The sequence below is a fragment of the Protopterus annectens genome, chromosome 12.part0 (genome assembly GCF_019279795.1).
Source record: "Protopterus annectens isolate FY-2018-M chromosome 12.part0, PAN1.0, whole genome shotgun sequence".
In the NCBI taxonomy this organism is placed as follows: Eukaryota; Metazoa; Chordata; order Ceratodontiformes; family Protopteridae; genus Protopterus; species Protopterus annectens.
In genome coordinates, this window is record NC_056746.1 from 1,184,463,933 (window position 1) to 1,184,485,140 (window position 21,208).

General features: G+C 42.5%; 1 protein-coding gene across 2 annotated transcripts in view; it reads left to right on the top strand.

Annotated features, from left to right (window-relative positions):
* CTSA (cathepsin A) overlaps nucleotides 1-21,208 on the top strand; it is a 580,280-nt gene that overhangs the window by 531,694 nt on the left and 27,378 nt on the right. For both annotated transcript variants that reach the window (XM_044090224.1, XM_044090225.1), the window contains exon 12: nucleotides 9,321-9,396. In XM_044090224.1, the coding sequence (XP_043946159.1) occupies nucleotides 9,321-9,396 (76 nt within the window). The remainder of the gene's footprint in view (nucleotides 1-9,320; nucleotides 9,397-21,208) is intronic.

Here is a 21,208-nt window from a genome sequence, read left to right on the forward strand (position 1 = left end):
AATTGTTAAAGCTGATCATCTTATCTCTGTATTGTGGCATCATTCTTGGTGAAGGTAGGATACTGCTCAAGGTCAGGGTCATACCTGCTTGGGCTACATAATCAGAGAGCTCCTCAATGTCTCTTTTCATGTAGTCCAAGGAGGTACGTCTCAGGTCGTTTACACCAGCGTGGACAATGACTGAGTCGTACTTGTACCTGCTGTTGAGAGACCTGAGTGCTTGCGTTATGTGGCGGATTCTAGCACCCGACAGGCAGCTTACTGTGACCTTCTCCTTACTCAGTCTGGTGAGTGGGACGTCAGTGTGTCCCTATGGAGTCACCAATGACTAGTGTGTCTGGCATTGTGTTTGGCCTTATGGGCTGTGACTGCTTGACACTCTGACTGTGTGGTCTATGTGTTGCAGGTGTTGTGTTCTGAGGTGGTAGTTGTTTGGGTGTCTGCTTTGGTGGCCTCTGCTGTTTTGGTAGATTTTTGATCAGAGCCTCCGAGTATGTCTTTGTGTGTTTATGTGTATGATTTGAGGTTGTGATGGTACTATGTGAGACTGGGTGTATAGTGTGTGTGTGGTTACCTTCTCCTCCTGTCTGGCCTTGCCAGACCTATGTTGAGAGAGCTCAGCCTCCAGTTTGGCCGTATAGTTGCATCTCTCGCATGTATTTGTGTTTTGTGGGAGGAGGAGAGGGTTGTCTGTGTACATGAGGCAATTGTAACATTGCCTCAATATTCCCAGGTTCACCAGCTGAGCAGGAGAGGACATTAGCAACTGATCCCTCGACATGCTAGAAGAAATAGACAAAAAAACTTAAAAAAAAGTTCCGGGGCATGTGGGTGACCGAGAAATGGGGTTTGCCTTTTTGGGGTACTATCTATAACAAGAGTGCTGTATCAAGGTGATAAGTACTGTAGGAGCAAGTGCTGGGCTTTACAGATGGAGAATAGTCTACTTTGGAGTCAAGTAGAGATAAGATGTCCTTCAAGGATGCATCTGCAGTCCTAACAAATGGGTTGTCCTGCCTCAGGCAGCCCTTCGGTCGGCCGGATTCCAAAGTCTGGGTCTGGCCTCGGCTGATGTCGCACTTCACCCAACGTCACTGCTGCTGTCAATAGGGTATAAAGGCATCAGCCGACGCCATTTTCCTCAGTCTTTCTTGCCGCGCGGTGCCCAAAGCAGAAGCTGTTCACAAGTGCCGGTCGGTCAGATCCAGAGATTTCTACTACCGAAGACTTCTAAAAAGCTAAGTACCCCATTGGGGACTCTTTCTTGCCTCAGCCGATGTCAGAAAAAGTAAATAATTGTTTAACTTGTGGGAAACAAATACCTCATAAGGATTTCCACTCTTACTGCCTTCCTTGCTTAGGCCCAGACCACGACGTAGCAGCTTGTCTAGCCTGTGCTTCCTTCAACCGACGGACACTTAGACGTCGGTCGGAGTTTGCGGAGGAGTTTTTTAGTCCCGCTTTTGCTTACAAAATGCCGTCGGAGACTCCGACTTCACAATTAGTTAAAAAGCGTAAGGAAAAGGACCGACACTCGCAGTTTCGGCCGAAACCACGGTTAAGCCAACCGCGAGTGTCTCTGTTTCGGCTGAAACCGAGTCCTTGGTTCTTCCTTTGGCTGAGAGCCTTCCTCCTGCAACCGAGGCCTCACACAGCATGGCTGAATCTGCTACTGAAATTTCTCCTGCTGTAGCAGGCACCCAGGATTTATCAGATACTATTCCTTTAGACATTTCCACTCCTGCACGTGGAGCTGCTAGGCCCCCTGCATCCATGTCTATCAAGGCTTTCTCTAGGGCTAAAGCAGCTAAATCTTCTAAGGCCTTGCCTTCTAAAACCCCCTCACACAGGCCTAGCTCTAGTTCCCAAATGCTTAGCCTGGCAGAGGATCTCATTTCTTTGATCAGGGGATCCCAACCTCACCCTGACAGGGCCTCACATCCCCCTCCAGAGAAGAGGCTTAGAACAGAGCCCCCTGAACCAGTTTCTACGGATTACTCTTCTGATGATTCAGAAAACTCAAATCCTCCAGAGGGCCCTTATTCTCCATATGAGGATTCTGATGCAGAAGACTCCATTCCTTCTGCCTCTCCTCCTGAGGAATTTTCTTTTGGGGAAACCTTGCATGCTATGAGGGAACAATTTCAGTGGCAGGGCCAGGAGTTTTCAGATTCTAGGAAACGGCTCAGGACCTTTTTGCATTTGCCACAGCATAGGCCTTTAGCCATTCCTCCAGTTCTAACAGTTGTGGATGATGCATTCAATGATGCTTGTACTGCCCCTGACTCTCTTCCTCCGGCCCCTGCTAAGCCCGACAGATACTACAGGGTCCCGGACACACATTATCACCTGTATAAGGCTCCTATTGCAGATCCTGAAACTATTTCTCAAGGCCCTAAAGCTGTAGCAACTGCTAAAACCCCCTCCCCTCTGAAAGAGAATCCAGAGCATTAGAGAGATGGGGTAAAAAAGTTTATACATCTGCTACTCTTTCGGCTAGGGCTTTAAATTGTCAATTCCACATGATTCAGTATCAGGAATTTTTGTTAGATCAGTTAAATAAAAAACTATCCTCTCCTGAACCTATAGACTGTAAGTCCCTTCAGGATTTGGTACATAACACTCAGCAGGTCAGTAATCATTCCTTAAAATGCGGCTATGATGCACTGGAGGCTTCCTTTAGATCAGCTATGACTGGTACAGTGATCAGAAGGCATGCATGGTTAAAAGAGCAATCCTTACCAGACCATGTAAAGTAAAAGCTCCTAGATGCTCCCATGGAGAAACTCAGTTTGTTTGGCTCCCCTGCACAGCAAGTGTTAAAGAAGGTGGAGGAAAAAGCAAAATCTGTCCAAACAGTCAAGGACTTCTTACAGGTCCAGCCTCCTAGGTTTAGTAGAAATTGGCCTTCGAAGAATTGGTCCTTTCCAGACACCAGAGCACAGAGAGGCAGAAATAGGCTCAAGAGGCAGAGGTCAATCCAGAGGTGCCTACAGGGGACGTCAGTGGCAGCCTAACAACCAGAGAAGTATTGCCGCAGATCCAGCTACTACCACTTCCACAGGACAGTCACAGTGACTTGGCTCTGATACCGCCTACCAGGGAACAACTGGAAGCACCCTTAGGCGGAAAGCTAGCCTTATTTTCAGTAAACTGGCATTACATTACAGGAGACAAATGGATTTTACAGACAATAGACAAAGGTTACAGGTTTCACTTCCATACTCTACCAAGGAAGAGAGGAATGCCAAACCTACCACCAACCAAAAGACAAACGCTCTAGGACAAATCAACCACTTATTAAGGATGAGAGCTATAGAAAAGGTACCGGCTATGGAACAAGAACAAGGATTTTATTCCAGACTTTTCCTGGTGCCAAGAAAAGAAAACCAATGGAGGCCTATTCTCGACCTGTCCGCTCTCAACACATATCTCATTGTTCCAAAATTCAAAATGCTGACCCTACAGCACCTTCTTCCCATGCTGGGCAAGGAGGCTTGGCTGGTGACTCTAGATCTCAAGGAGGCATACCTGCACGTCCCTATTCGACCAGATTGCAGAAGATACCTCAGATTTCTTGCAGGATCAGAGCATTATCAATTCTCAGCATTGCCCTTTGGCTTATCTACTGCGCCCAGAGTATTCACGAAATGCCTGGCATCAGTAATTGCTCATTGCAGGCTTCAGGGAATTCAAATTTATCCATACCTGGACGACTGCCTGATACAAGCGGACAACAAGATCAAATTAACAAAAGATTTGGCAAAGGTTATTCACCTACTGCAGGCCTTGGGATTCACAGTCAACATAAAAAAGTCAAGGCTGGTACCATCCCAAAGGATTACATTCTTGGGTGCAGACCTGGACACATCAAATCAAATGGCATTTCTCACAGCAGAAAAGCAAAAACTACTACCACTCTATTTTGAGGCATTAACAACGCAGAACCAGCTTACAGCACGGAAAATCCTGCAAGCTCTGGGTTACATGGCATCCTGCATAATATTGATCCCACATGCCAGACTGCATATGAGGAAGTTGCAATGGTACCTACGGAATTTATGGTCTCAGCACAAGCACAGCCTAGAAACCCAAATTCCAATAATTCCATGCCTGAAGCAAGAATTCCTGTGGTGGGCTTAGGCCTGTCAGTTGAACAAAGGACTACCTTTCCACAGCCCTCACCCAAGCCAGACTATCACCACGGATGCCTCAGACCTCGGTTGGGGGGCACACATGGCAGACAAGTGTATACAAGGCCTATGGGCACAGGACCAGCTGAACCTACACATAAATCAAAAAGAGATGCTGGCAGTGAAACAGGCAATTCAGACATTCAGACCTTTTCTTCAACAGGGTCATTTGCTGATAAGGACGGACAACACCACAGTTATGTGGTATATCAACAAGCAGGGAGGCACACATTCATACCCTCTATGCCGGATGGCAATGGACTTGTGGAATGTGGCCCTGAACCTCAACATTCAAAGCTCCAGGCCTTATTTGTGCCAGGAAAAGAAAATATATTAGCAGACACATTAAGCAGAACTACCACGGATGCCCACGAATGGATGCTGCATCCGGACATCTTCAAAACCATTACAGAGAAATGGGGGCTACCAGAAATAGACCTGTTCGCATCCCCACACAACCACCAATTGAGAAAATTCTGCACAAGGACATACCACCCACTTGCTTGGGAGGTGGACTCCCTATCCTTCAGTTGGAAAAACCTGACAGCATATGCATTCCCACCTCTTCCTTTGATGCACAAAGTGCTACTGAAGATCAAAGAAGATCACCCAAGGATCATACTTATAGCTCCAGACTGGCCGAGGCAGCATTGGTACCCACTTCTGAGAAGTATGTCTCGGACACACGCATGGCCTCTACCTCTAGTTCCTCTGCTGCTAACACAGAACAACTTCAAGATCCTGCATCCAAACTTGAAAACACTGCAGCTAGCTGCTTGGAATCTTACATGAAACAAAATAACCCAAATTTATCTCAGAGGGTTAAAGACATTATCCTGGAGGCTCGCAGACCCTCCACAAGGAAGACTTATTCAGCAAAATGGAAAAGATACCTCATTTGGAGCGCAGCAAAAGGAGAAAATGTATCATTGGCAAACATAGCTAACATCCTGGAATATTTAGCAGAACTTTTCCACAATGGCCTGTCTTACTCCTCCATCAAGATTCATGCATCAGCAATTTCAGCAGAATACAACATGGATCCTCCAGTCTTCTCTCATCCTCTACTCAGGCAGTTTCTGAGAGGAATTAAAAATGTAAAGCCTCCAAGAAAGCCACCTCTGCCTACATGGGACCTGAACTTTGTGCTGGAAAAGTTAACACTTCCCCCTTTTGAACCAGCAGCAACAGCAGAATTACAGTTCTTATCTTGGAAAACTGCTTTCCTGCTTGCAATCACTTCAGCAAGAAGGGTTTCTGAATTACAGGCATTAATGGCAGTACAGCCCTTCCTTATCTTCCATCAAGATAGAGTGTCCTTGAGAACTAACCCTACTTTTATGCCAAAGGTGGTCTCCAGGGTATCATTGAACCAAGCACTCCACCTACCAACATTCTTCCCCAACCCACAGAACAGGGGGGAAAGACTACTGCACACCTTGGATGTACACAGACAATTGCGCTACTACCTGGACAGAACCAAGAACAATAGAAAAACTGACCAGCTTCTGGTAGCATATGCAGCAGGAATGGAAGGAAAAGCAATTTCAAAACAGACCATCTCAAAATGGATAGGAAATTGCATTAGATTTTGTTACTCCTTTTATGGGAAGACAACTCCAGAAAACATCAGACCTCACTCCACCAGGGCTACAGCCACTACTACAGCTTTCTTACGAGGAGTGGCTACCAAAGACATTTTAGAGGCTGCTACTTGGAGCTCCGTGCATACATTTGCCAAGCATTATAATCTGCCTTTATACTCCAGATCCCGAGCAGGTTTTGCCACTGCTGTTTTGCAAGGGATCTTAACTACACCATAATCTTCTTAGTGCCTCCTCCCCCAGTTTGGCTATGGTATTCTACCCATTTGTTAGGACTGCAGATGCATCCTTGAAGGACATAGTACAGTTTTGTACCTACCATAAATGTAGATGTCCGAGAGGTATGCATCTGCAGTCAGGATTACCCACCCTCCTTCCCCTCTGTGGTACTCCTAGGGTATTTGCCCATCTTGTAGCTAGCTGGGGGAATCTATTATGGTGTATTTGTTTGTATATATGTACATACATGTTTATTTTTTGTGTGCTCTCTACTGTTTGGAATCATTGGCATTTATCCAAATTTAGCCTTCCTAGAGGGCACCTGGCATCTGGGGCAAGAAACACTCAGGAAAATGGCGTCGGCTGATGCCTTTATACCCTATTGACAGCAGCAGTGACGTCGGGTGAAGTGCGACATCAGCCGAGGCCAGACCCAGACTTTGGAATCCTGCCGACCGAAGGGCTGCCTGAGGCAGGACAACCCATTTGTTAGGACTGCAGATGCATACCTCTCGGACATCTACATTTATGGTAGGTACAAAACTGTACTTTTTTTAGTGATAGGATACGCTGATTAGATCAGTAGTATAGTTCGAGGAAGGTAGTTTTAAGGGAAAATTTGAAGAGTGGACTTTAGGTAGCCCGAATAGTTTAAACCTGGTTAACCGCCGCTGCCCTAGTGTGCAACGGTGGCAGCTCCGCGCTAAAGCGCACTTTATAGCAGGGGGCTGGAAAAGACAGGAAATGACCCAAAATGGCCAATAAACCACAAGTTACTGCCTTAAACCACTCCTCTAAGGACAAACAGGCAGCCCAGTACTCCCCACTCTCACTGGTGAGTAAAGAAACTTCCCCCTGACCAAACAAGGAAAATGGAGAAACACAGGAACCAAGACAAAGCCCATGGATCAGCAAAATCCGGTCTCTGGAACACTAGTTAGGAAAGTATGGAAAACAAAGATATTTTTTTGTTTTTTTTCAAGATTTTTTTTTACAGAAAGGCAGAAAACACAATAAATGCTATAATTTTCGACTAATTGCTATCAGCAGCTAGTACACTTGAGTGTATTAGCCTGTAATTTAACTTTTAAGCAAAACTTAAATTAGCAAGTGCAGTAAACAGTTTGAGCTTATAAATACAGTAAAAACAGTGCAAACTTCAATAAAACAAGCAAAAACAGTGGTCGAAAGTTTCACAAGGTCGAAATAGCCAAGAAAAATACTTAAAATCTGGAAAGGTAGTCTTTTCTGGTCTCTGCTGCTACAGGAACACTGCTGGCCACCACGAGGAGCTGTGCTGAGTTCTCAATAGCTGAAAAAGCACGCTTTATAGCAGGGTCTGGAAAAGACAGGAAATGACCCAAAATGGCCAATAAACCACAAGTTACTGCCTTAAACCACTCCTCTAAGGACAAACAGGCAGCCCAGTACTCCCCACTCTCACTGGTGAGTAAAGAAACTTCCCTCTGACCAAACAAGGAAAATGGAGAAACACAGTAACCAAGACAAAGCCCAGGGATCAGCAAAATCTGGTCTCTGGAACACTAGTTAGGAAAGTATGGAAAACAAAGATTTTTTTTTTTTTCAAGATTTTTTTTTACAGAAAGGCAGAAAACACAATAAATGCTATAATTTTCGACTAATTGCTATCAACAGCTGAGGGAATAACTCCTGGATTGTGTCATTACACAGGGGATGGTGCAAGATGTCCACATAGTAGTATCTTCAACACTTGTTAGGTCTGTCCAATAAGTAAGCTGCTTCAAAATAAAACTGAAACCGGAGATCCTTTCCACCTAAAGTTCATCTATCATACCTGTATGTGGGATTTTGTCAAATGCATTTGCTAGATCCAACTATGCCATGTGAATTGTCAGGCTTCCATTTACAGCTGCAGTTATTTATTCACAGAGGGCCACCAAATTTAGACAGCAGCACCTTCATCAGTGAACTCGTAGTGCTACCAAATTTAGAAAGCAGCACCTTTATCAGTGAACTCGTACTGATCTTGATCTGCGAGCAGGTTGTCTCCTATTTTCTTTTTGTAACAGATCCATGAACACCGTTTCAATTTCTTTGCAAAGTGTACATGTTAAACTAATAATTAATATGATCAGTAATTATCTGGATCTGAAATAGCTGTCCCTTTCTTATGTAAAAGAACGACTCCTTATATTCTTTTTGTATTCTATAGAAGCCTGACACTGTAAACTCTTAAGGTATCCAGAACTCAAGCAACCAGAAAAAAAATCAAAGAAATACAGTACAATTTTCATGTGTTGCACTTTCTGCCCCCCCACAAAAACATGCCTTATATTTTTTAGAGTTTTAGAATTTTAAAAAGGAAGATAGGAATAAATTCCCTCTATCCCCAACGAGAACAAGTCAAACCAAACAAATAGTATAGTGCACAGTGTTAGTCAGGCCTATTTTAATAGTAACTCTCAAGCAACCAGAAACTACAGTTATCCGGCATCTACCAATCCCCATGGGTGCCGGTTAAATGAGAGTTTACTGTATTGATTTTGTGTAGTGCAGTCCTTGGAATGTTTAATATCTTAAAGCTAGTATTTTTAATTTCATTTCGTGGTGTTTCTACATGTTCACTTATAAGAGATTTATTTACTTGAGTTCTTTCTCTTACTGTTCTCCCTTTTATGAATATGTGTATAACCAGTAGAATATGAAAGCATTATTAAGCATATATGTATATAGATTTGAAATTTCTAGCAGTGCAAGGACAACAGCTAATGTAAAAGTGTTAATTGTGATATTTAAGGGTTTTGTGTGAAGCAGAAAGTGTGAGGTACTATATTGAACATTTGATGTATAGGGCACTTATCTAGTAGAGAAAACTGACACGCATACACAGGTTATTAACCAAGGTGCTCATTAAAATCTGTGGTTACTGTTAGTGCCTGCATAATTATTTTTTTTTCAGGATGATCAATTTCCACCTGTCTTGGTACAGAGTTGGTAGGGGCTAGAACTGTGTGAGAGGACATCTCTATTGGAAGTGTCCTTAGATTCATATTCTAAGGATGTGTTTGACCATGTAATGTGTGTCTTGTCTTTGATTTTGTTGGGAAGTGTATGAGGGGCAGGTGTGGTGTATTATTTGTGCTTATTAATAGTGCACAATTAGAAAGAATTGGGTGTACAAGAGAGAGTGTGTGATTCATGGAGGGGCTTGAGTACAGTACTACATGGTTTGGGTTTAGTGTAGGTGGGTAAATGGTTCTGCAGCTAACTTGTCATTTTTTTTTTTACTGGTATTGATCCAGTTTCTTTTCTGTGTTTCTAGCTTACAGGTATATACAAACTATGTCCGCATTTCCAAGAGTGTTGCCGACCAGTATCTCAAGTTACTCGGCTCTCTGGTAAATACATTTTTGTTCACATTTCTATGGTCATATTTTTGTACATAAAATTGGTCAGTAACCTACTACTGGAGTGTAGCTTTTGTACTTATGTTTTTTTCAGAAAGTTGTTTGACTAATAGATCTAAGAATGACTAATAGATCTAAGAAAGACTAACCATAAGGACTAAATGAGGTTTTTTTCACAATGGCTTGTGTGCAAAGTAGCCTTTTACTTAGTAACTTCAATTAATAATTCAGCTGTGCCATTGTATAAAAGTCCTTCCACTTTCACCATCTCCTAACTGTAAATTTCTTTAATTACAAACATCCCATACATTTCATCCTGCAACTCTACCCTATATACAATTCATGTTTTGTTCTGGTCATCTACTCCAACCCTATCTCACCACCAGACCACTATGATCCAGCAACAAAAGTCAATTACAGGTTACTAGAGCCAATAATGCTGCTGGAGAAGCACTATTCTCCAGCGTTATAGCCAAATTATGGAACCCCCCCCCCCCACACACACACACAATAACCTCTGTACCATCATGCACCCACTTCAAAGCTATACTTAAAGCGCACCTAAAAACATGCTGGCTATGCACTTGTAACTTTCCCCTCTAACTTCTCCCACTCCATCTACCCTCGACCTCTCTTCCACCCCACAAACTACCTTTGATTACAGCAAGCCCTGATACTTCCATGTCTATCTACTTATTATATGGCAGTAACTTCTTATTGTAACAATTGTTAATATCTGCTATGACTTCGTGGATAGAACAGATGCTAGTTATCTACTGAATGTGCTATGTTCTTCATCTGTAACTATATTTGTAATATTGTAATTGCTAGGATTCTTCATCTGTAACTATGTTTGTAATATTTTAATTGTGGAGCTTTTCTCCCCGGGCCTCTGCTGAAAATGGCCCTGCGTCCAGTCGGACTTTCCTGGTCAACAAATGTAAATAAATAAGTAAATATTTTTCTTTTCACCAGATGTTCTCACAATTCAGCTCTTCCTTACCATCTCTTTACTTCTGTTTAGCATACCATTATAACGCTTCTCCTTTCTATTTCCAGTCTTCCCACAAATACCTTCACTTCTTCCTCACCCACCCCTTGTCTTTTTCCCATTTTCTCCTTGTGCCTTTACTCTGTGTTATACCCCTTTCCTTACTTCTATGTTTTCAGTTTTTTACTCTCTTTCAGGGCCCATTACATTGTGTTACACCTGTCGTTAGCAATATGATTGATTAATTTAGTTTTCCACAGTTGTATTCAGTTCATAAATGCTTACTACTTTATGTACTACAACTGGTTGGAGATTTTTGTTGTCCAGGCCTCCGAAGAAAATAGACTTCTACTCAGACAGTCCTGGTAACCAAATGGAGTGAGGGAGGGAGTGAGTGAATAATGTAGTAATATAACATTCTTTCAGATTTCCATTAAGATTTGGAAAATCACTTTGCAAGAATAATACTACATTGAGAATGCAGTGTCTGCCTTACTCACTTGTTTTATTTGTTAAAAGGAAGAGGAAGGCCTAAGATAAGTTTTATGGATGTGGTGAGATAGGGCATGCAGGTGGTTGGTGTGACAGAGCAAGATGCAGAGGACAGGAAGAAATGGAAACAAATGATCCGCTGTGGCGACCCCTAATGGGAACAGCTGAAAGAAGAAGATTAATTAACATTTGATTACTTGGAAAGTCCAGTTGCATAGGAACCTGTTTTCAGCAGAGGTCTTGGGGGAAAGCTCAAAGTATTACAAAACATTTTAAGAACAATAAATTTACAGTCTTTAAAAATAATACAAAAAAAATCTACAGTGCTAAACAATTGTACCAAATTAGATATAATATGAAAACATTGGTTAAGAGCAGATACAGATTATAACAATTATTTAATATTTAGAGAAATTTTAGCCAGTTTATTGAGAAATTAGAGGTAAATTAGTATAATACAAACAGGAATTGCAATATGAAGTGAGAGAAAAGCAGGCTTATGGTATATTTAGAGAGAAATTGATAAAAGTAAGGAAGTGAGTACAGAAAGGTACTTGTTCACATATAGGGATATAGTTTATACAGGTGCTGTGTAAGAACAGAGGCAGCTTTGGCTAGGAAATCTTTCAGAATGGTTTCAAGGGACAATAGGGAGGGTACTGACCTGATGTTTACAGGTAAGGAGTTCCAGGCCTTAGCAAGATGGTACAGGTATAGACAATGCCCAGCAGATTTGATAGGTCTGTGGACAGACAGGAGTTTTGGGTACTTGGATCTACTGGGAACATAGTTTTGTAGAATGTATTTAGTGCTGGACAAGCAGATGGCTGCTGGATGATTTTATAGGTGGTAAGAAACTGTATATATGTTAGCTGATGGAGTAGTTCTATCCAGTTTAGGGGTTTTAGTGCTATGCAGTGGTGGGTTTTGAAAGAGGTATTTGCTTAAAATTTGGCAACTTTCTTATAGCATTGTTCAAGTTTTGATTTTTGTGATGTCAGGAGGTTAGTAAGGATGGAAGTGCCATAAAGAAGTGTGGGGAGGAGATAAGTAGTGGCAGATGTAGCTTTAGTTGCGTTGGTGAGAAAGATTTTTGGCTCTGTAAAGCATCCCTAGTTTTTGTTGAATTTTTCTTATGCAATTTTGCATGCGCAGATCAAATTTAAGATCATCATCCAATATCAACTCCAATAATTTGCCTTGAGGAGTAACTTCAGTGGTTGTATTATCAAGTGAAAGGACTTTAAATTTTCTTTTTTCATAAGGGGATGGGGGAGTATAGTTTTTTTTTTTTCCTTGGGGTGAGCATGAGTTGCGAGTTAAAGCCATGTTTCAGCATCTGTTAAAGCTTCCTGAGTAATTTTTTGTAGGTGTGCCATACAGAGCTGGATCCAGCACTAGGCATTCTAGGCTGTTCCTAGGGGGCTGCTGGCGGCAGCCACAATGTTTAATTGTTAAACAATTAAAAAAATTTCCTTTTTTTCATCCATCTGCATTTTTCCTTTAAGGACATACTCTCTGAGCATGCGTCATACATCTTCTGACACATGCATGAGATGATTTAATCACACATTGGAACATTAGGGCTCTTTCTACAGCAATGAGAGATATGCACACATGTAGGAACTTACTATCGCAATGTGCAAAATTTAAACACAGCGAGATGGGGATGTTTTCTTTTTGGAATGGGCATGAACTGCTTTCCTTACCCTTGGGAAAGAGCATTGTGGGTACAAGTACTCAAAGGTGTGTGTGTGTGTGTGTGTGTGTGTGTGTAGGACTTTAGTAATTACACAAAATTACTAGAGTAAAACAGTTGGAAAAGCACAGTTTTAAGTATCACATGAACACTGCGTTAACAGTGTAAACATTCATGCATGGGATGTAATGAAACAAAATAAATTAATCAGGGATTTTGTCATGCTTTTAATTCCTGCCAAGCAGTGAAGCAAATAAGGTAGGCATTTATTTGAGAAGTACAGAAGGGTGGAAGGTTTATGAATGAGTAGGAACTAGGATTAAAGCCATCTAAATATAGCCTTTAAACTAAAAGAATGTTTGTTTGTCACGCAGATAATGGTACTTTTAAATAGAGAATCAAGATTTGCAATTGCTCCCAGACGTTTGTTAGTTTTCACCCTGTATTTAGAAACTACTAACTTTCAAAGCTATGCGAGTTGACAGGAGTATATGCTTCCATACTGAGTTCATTTCTGTAATGGCATCTTTAATATAATATAATATAGGTGAATGTGCAGCTCCCATTAAAAAAAAATTAGAGTTCTATAATGTCTGGTCACATGTCTTCTGCATATGTTTGGAAGACTAGTCTAATTATCTCAGAACTCTTGTACAAATATTTTTTTTAAGAAAAGTGCCTTTTCATGCGCATTGATTTCAAGTTTCCTCTTCATTTTCAACTACTGGGCATGCAAAGGTATTGATTGTTAGATTGCACATATGGGAATGAACTAAGATTTGTTCATGTAACAATATCATGTAGCTGCAATACTAGTCAGCCTACACAACAGAATGCTTCTGTCATATGGTTGAGTACCCTAATTACGCAGCATGCAAAGCTGAGGTCACAGCACCATACCCCTAGACATTGTATTGTTGCATTTGACAAGGCTGAGTATGGAATGACATGCTATGCAGCAATGAGTGCCTTAATATATCTGTCAGTGTTGCTGTAATACAGCCCACAGAATGGCATGTAGCGAGTGTGTAGTGTGTGCTTTATTTTTGTTCAAGGTTCTTCTCGTTCTCCTCATAACTAGATCTTACTTGATCTCGTATATACTTGGTATTCTTTTCTATGAGGGCTCATAATAGAATGTTGAGCCCTGCTGCAGGGCTCAGAATGCCATAAAATGAATACCTAAAGTAAAAAATATTGTCAGTTCAGTGCCGATATTGAAGCATTGAATAAAACCTAATAATACCCATTGTCAAGCCTCTGTCCTCACAATCCAATATTCTAAATATACTACCAATGTAGATGAATAAACTGAGATAAGAAAAAAGTATGAAAAAGAAATTCATGGTTTCAATTTACTGTGGGCAGGCTGTCCTCAGAGAAAACATTCACTTCAATGAGTGAATTTTTTACACTCATTGCAAAGCATCTTCTGTATTTTAGCATCTTCACTTACAAATACTGATGTTTCAAGTGTCGACAAAAGAGGGCACAACTTAGTGCAGTGTTCCCTTTCTGTGACCACTTTTCAGGATCTTGGCTAGAGTCTTTGCTTTTGTGAGATGAGAAGAAACTTTATGGAGAGACTTCTGTATGGCACTGCAAGGCCTGTTTGTGCTGGGAAGATTTCCTGTTATTTTCTTATCCTGTGTTACCTCTGATTTGCCTGTGTTCTCATACGCAAGTGCACATACATGCATGCACACACATACATATATACATACAGACATGTAAATATATATATATAATATATATATATATATATATATATATATATATATATATAGACACACACAAACATACACACATATATTACAGTGACTTTGTCCATTAATTATGCATGTACAAGTCATCTCAGTTACTGTGAAAATGTGTTTTCCCACTGTACAGCTGTCATAGATCTTTGCATAAAATTTAAATGAGCAATGTTTGCTGTAATAAATTAGTAGGATTTTCAGACATCCTTGTATTTTTCCTTTAAGGACAGTGTGTGTGTGTGTGTGTGTGTGTGTGTGTGTGTGTGTGTGTGTGTGTGTGTGTGTGATGCATCTTAGAATGCATGCAGAAGATGATTTAAATGCACGTTGGAACATTGGGGCTGTTACTACAACAACATGAGATATGCACACACACACTGAAGCCTACTACCGCAGTGTGCAGTGAAATTGGGATGCTTTCTTTTTGGAACAGACATGGACTGCTTCCTTTTCCATTGGGAACAAGCATTGCAGGTACAGGTCCTCAGGGGTGTATGTATAAAGTGCCCTAGGTAAGGATGGCAGATTAGTTAATTAGCTTACTCAGGCTCAGACCATGTACCTTAGCTGCAGGAGACTAGAGCCTTAATCCTCAGCACTAACTACCAGCCAAGTTATTCTTCAGTAAACACACGTCCCATGACTGTTTCTTATAAATGACAGTCCATGTACCCTTACAGATCATTGACACAACTTGTACAGACTGTCTGGAATGGGATTCTACAGTACTCAGCACTATATACACTGTCCTGTCCTGTGCCTGTAACATGTACATTATTATATGAAAAAACCCTGGTGGTCCTTGTGGCGTTCTGTACAATCCTGCTAGCCCAGTATGCTAGAGTGTACACATACACTGTCCTGTTCTGATACACTGTCCTGTCCTGTCCCTGCAACATAATACATTAATATATGAAAAACGCTGGTGGTCCTTGTGGCATTCTGCGCAATCCCGCTAGCCCTGTATGCTAGACTGAATACATACACTGTCCTGTCCTGTCCTCATAACATATTCCATTAATATATGAAAAACCCTGGTCATCTTTGTGGCATTTCATGCAGTCCTGCTACCTCAGTATGCTGGAGTCTGCACATACACTGTCCTGTCCTGTCCCTGCAACATAATACATTATTATATGAAAAATCCTGGTGGTCCTTGTGGCATTCCACATAATCCGCTAACCCAGTTTGCTATGCTGTAACTAAGATGTTCTTCGTCTCACATTGCTGCAGTCATGACCTGTGGGTAGTCCGCTGTCCTCGATCGGCCCGAATACCAAAGAGCTAGGCTGGCGTCGGTCATTGTCGCCTAGAGCTGATGTCAGTACGCAGTAGTACTTAAGCGCATGACTGACGCCATATCCTCAGTCTTTCTTGCTGCGTGGTCCGAAGCAGAAGCAGTGTTTGCAAGTGCCGTTCGGCATTCTGAAATTTTCATTTACCGAGTTTCAGACCGAAGACCAAGTTGGGCTAAGTACCCCGTTGGGGAAATTTTTGTCTTTTCTTGCCTCAGTTATCCGGATGTCAGAAAAAGTTAATAATTGCATTTCTTGTGGGAAACAAATACCTCATAGGGATTATCATTCTTTCTGTATTCCTTGCTTGGGGCCTGAGCACGACGTGGTCGGGTGTCGCTTTTGTGCTAGATTTAATAAGCGCACCATTAAACGAAGATTAGACTGTGCCAGGCTTGTTTTTGGTAAATGGTGTAACTATAACATGCCGTCGGATCCTCCGACGCCCGCTACCGCTAAAAAGCGTAAGGATAAATCTTTGAGGTCTAAACCGGATGAGTCGTCCGTTGCGGACGCCGGTTCTACGGAGCCTCCGGTTGAATATGTGGATCCTGCCGAGGGTTCGACTGAATCCCAGGGGGAACCTTTACTTTTGCAGGAGTTGGCCTCTCAGGAGTTAGGCCCGGCTGAGGGTGCTTCTCAGGTATCTGTAGTTCCATCTTTACAAAAGGTTATTAGGCCTTCTACTTCAGTGGCTAAAGGCCATGCTAAGGCCAAACCTTGTCTTGTTGGCCCTGGTCATAGTTCTAGCTCTCCAGCCCCTGTTCCTAAAAAGCATATGTTGAAAATGGCAGAGGACTTGATTACTTTGATCAGGGGTTCTATGCCCCCCCCAGAGAAGAGGCCTAGAGTGGAGGCAGATCATTCCTCAGACTACTCTGATTCCTCAGCTGAAGAAATTCAGGATTTCCCTTCCTATTCAGATTCGGATGCAGAGGACTCCTGTCCTTCTGCTTCTCCTCCAGAGGATTTTTCTTTTTCTGAGACTTTACATTCCATGAGGGAACATTTCAAGTGGGAAGGCCAAGATTTTTCAGATTCTCGGAAAAGGCTTAGGGAATTTTTGTTTCTGCCACAACATAGGCCCTTGGCTATTCCTCCTGTCTTAGATGTTGTTCAGGATGTTTTTTCTGAATTTTCCCTTAATCCTGATTCTTTGCCTCCGGCCCCTGTTAAGCCAGACAGATATTACAGAGTTCCAGAAGCACATAAGTATTTGTACAAGAGTCCTAGAGCTGATCCGGAAACTATTATTCAAGGTCCGAAGGGTGTTAGGGCTTCTGTGGCTAAGAATCCAGTTCCTTTGGATAAAGATTCTAGAGCGTTAGATAGGTGGGGGAAAAAAGTGTACACCTCCTCTAAGTTAGCTATGAGGGCTTTGAATTGCCAATTTCATATGCTGAAGTATCAGAACTTTTTGTTAGGCCAATTGAAATCTAAGGTGGATGCTTTATCTGAGGGTATAGAGTGTAAGGAGCTCCAGGAGTTGGTTCATGCATCAGATCAAGTTGGCAAACATTCTTTGCAGTGTGCTTTCGATGCTCTTCAGGCTTCATCTAGGGTGGCTGCTACAGGTTCTGTTATTCGTAGACATGCCTGGCTTAAGGATCAAAATTTGTCAGAGCATGTTAAGGCTCGGATTTTGGATGCTCCTCTTCAGTCTGAAGTACTTTTTGGTCCTCCTGTGGAATCAGTTTTGAAAAAGATGGAAGATAAGGCTAAGTCTATGCAGACGGTCAAGGATTTTATGCAGGTGCAGCCCCCTAAGTTTAGTAGGAATTGGCCTGCTAGAGGATGGTCTTATCCTTCTTCGGATTATCAGTCTAAGGGCAGGTCTAGACGTGGTAGAGGCAGGGCTCACGCTCAGGGTTCTTTCAGACCTAGGACTTGGAGTTCTCCTGCACAGTCTTCTGGTGAGGGCAGGGGTCAGCCCTTTCGTAAGCAGACCCAATGACCTGTATCTTCCGCTGCCAGACCCTTCTTTACTGGCAGCTCCTCTAGGAGGAAAGTTGGGACTTTTCAAACAAAACTGGAATTTGGTCACCCAGGACAAATGGGTGTTGGATATAATAAATCAAGGTTACAAGTTTTATTTTCACGCTTTTCCTCCTTTCAAAGGCATGCTGGATGTGCCTCCTCAGCAAAGGCTGGAGGCTCAGGAGCAAATTTCTTTGCTTTTGCAGATGGAGGCAATTCAGGTGGTCCCTCCGTCAGAAGTAGGCCTAGGATTTTATTCCTGTCTATTCCTAGTGCCAAAGAAAGGAAACACTTGGAGGCCAATTCTGGATTTGTCCATTCTCAATACCTACCTATAAATTCCAAAGTTCAAGATGTTAACATTACAACAACTTCTGCCTGTGATAGGCAAAGATCACTGGATGGTAACCCTGGATCTCAAAGAGGCCTATCTTCACATCCCTATCAGGTCCAGCTGCAGGAGATTCCTGAGATTTCGGGCTGGTACTTCTCATTATCAGTTCTCTGCATTGCCCTTTGGTTTATCTACTGCACCCAGGGTATTCACAAAAGTTCTGGCTCCTGTGATTGCTTTCTTCAGACATAGAGGAATACAAATTTATCCTTATCTGGACGATTGCCTGATTCTTGCTCAAAACAAAGACAAATTACTACAACATCTCCAGTATGTAATGGCAGTTTTAAGGTGCCTAGGGTATTCTGTGAACGAAATAAAGTCCAGTCTAGTGCCCTCTCAGGACATGTGCTTTCTGGGTGTGAGACTGAATACAGCTTCTCAGATGGCATTTCTGACCCCGGACAAACAAAGAACTCTTCATCTATACTTCCAGCAGTTATCAGTAATGTCCAGGCTGACTGCAAGGACAGTCCTTCAAGCCTTGGGGTTCATGGCATCTTGTATTCTAGTACTTCCCAATGCCAAACTGCATATGAGGAAGCTGCAATGGTATCTCAAAAGTGTGTGGGCTCAACACTGCCACGGTTTGGGCACTGTCATTCGGATTATACCTTGCATCCAGAGGGAATTCCTGTGGTGGGCTCAGGAATGTCACCTAAACAAGGGACTCTCTGTGACCCGACCAGAGGCGAGTCAGATCCTAACGACGGATGCCTCGGACTTGGCTTGGGGAGCACACTTCAATGGGAAGTGGATACAAGACATGTGGCCTCCCAAACTACTACATTTGCATATCAACATGAAGGAGATGTTAGCAGTCCAATTTGCTTTGATGGCCTTCAAGGACCTACTTCAGCCGGGACAGGTGTTGATCCAAACAGACAACACAACAGTCATGTGGTACATCAACAAGCAGGGGGGAACGCATTTCTACCCTCTTTGCAGACAAGCAATGATTTTATGGGAGACTGCTCTGAGTTTGCGAATCAATCTTCAAGCACGGTTTCTGCCAGGAGCACAAAACTCCCTAGCAGATATATTGAGCAGGCAAATGGTGGATCCCCACGAGTGGAAACTGGATCCTCAGGTTTTCAAACTATTGACTGTGGCTTGGGGAACTCCAGACATAGATCTGTTCGCTTCTCCACTGAATTTTCAACTTCCAAAATTTTGCACAAAGATGTTCCACCCAGATGCTTGGAAAGTGGATGCTCTATCTTTCAGTTGGAACAACCTTCACGTTTATGCTTTTCCTCCTTGGCGGGACAAGCCTTGCATGATTCTAATAGCACCAGATTGGCCACGTCAGCATTGGTATCCTCTGCTGAGGAGTTTAATCCAGGAGCCTCCTTGGCCTCTGCCACAGGTTCCTCATTTGTTGTCCCAGTCAAACAATCATTTTCTCAATGTTCAGGTGCAGTCCCTCCATCTGACAGCCTGGCGTATTCTGTGATGGAGCCGGTGGGGTCTCAACTTCCTCAACAGGTTTTAGATGTCATTTTGGAAGCTAGGCGGCCTAGCACTAGAAAAGTTTATGCTGATAAATGGAAGATATTTTTTCTTTGGAGCACTGCAAAGGGTTTTGATGTTTCAGTGCCTAATTTGAGTTTTGCACTACAGTATCTTACTGAATTACTGGACAAGGGTTTGTCATTCTCTTCTGTGAAGGTTCATGCTGCAGCCATTTCTGCTCACTATGATTGTGACCCTCCTTTATTTTCTCATCCTTTGTTCAAACAATTTCTTAGAGGGGCAAAGAATATAAGACCCCCACGTAGAGCTCCTACTCCTTCCTGGGATCTCAATTTTGTTTTGGAGAAACTTACTTTACCTCCTTTTGAACCTGCAGCTACATCTGAACTGAAGTTTTTTGTCCTGGAAGATTGCTTTTTTGTTGGCCATTACTTCTGCTAGGAGGGTATCTGAATTGCAGGCACTCATGGCAGTTGAACCCTTTTTGATATTTCATAAGGATAGAGTTTCTTTGCGAACTAACCCTACTTTTATGCCTAAAGTGATTTCTAATGTGGCCTTGAACCAGTCTATTCATTTGCCTACTTTTTATGCTGATCCCCAGAATAAAGGGGAAAAAGTCTTGCATTCTTTGGATATCCACAGGCAGTTACGTTACTATTTGAGCAGAACTAAGGAGTTCAGACAGACTCAACAGTTATTTGTTTCTTTTGCTTTGAGTTCACAAGGGAAAGCTGTTTCAAAGCAGACTATTTCAAAGTGGATTGGTCATTGTATTGCTTTTTGTTATTGTCATCATGGGAAGGATGTTCCTGCTGGGATCAGACCTCATTCTACTAGGGCTACTGCCACTTCTACTGCTTTTTTGAGGGGTGTAGCTACTAAGGATATTTTGGAGGCAGCTACTTGGAGTTCAGTACACACTTTCACTAAACATTACCATGTCCCTCTCTATTCCAAGTCCAGGGCTGGGTTTGCCACTGCAGTTTTACAGGGCATGTTAGCAGCTCCTAATGCTTTGTAGTTTGCCAGCCTCCCTTTTCCTTTGCTTTGGGATTCTACCCACAGGTCATGACTGCAGCAATGTGAGACGAAGAACATAGTACAGTTTTGTACCTACCATAAATGTAGATGTTCGAGGATCTACATTGCTGCAGTCCAATTATCCCTCCCTCCTTCCCCTCTATAGTTTGTGGTTGTTGGGTTTCTTTTTGGGATACTCTTTATTTCCACTCTGGTGGTTGTTGGGAGTTTACTATTTTGGCTCGGGCCTTTCATTTTTAGGCCTTCTGACATCTGGGGCAAGAAAGACAGAGGATATGGCGTCAGTCATGCGCTTAAGTACTACTGCGTACTGACGTCAGCTCTAGGCGACAATGACCGACGCCAGCCTAGCTCTTTGGTATTCGGGCCGACCGAGGACAGTGGACTACCCACAGGTCATGACTGCAGCAATGTAGATCCTCGAACATCTGCATTTATGGTAGGTACAAAACTGTACTTTCACTGTACATGTTGCTTTACACGTTTCCTGGCCACCACAAAGCCCTGCTTGCTTACATTTGAAGGTGAGTCGTGGCATGAATATTCATTAAGTGCTGTTGCTCACAGTGCAAACATAGGAACACCATGAAGGCTTTGTGCAAAGCCTACATGGAGTTTATTGAGTCCCAGACAATGTCTGTTTATGACTCACTGCTTGGATGTGTGAATGTATCTGGT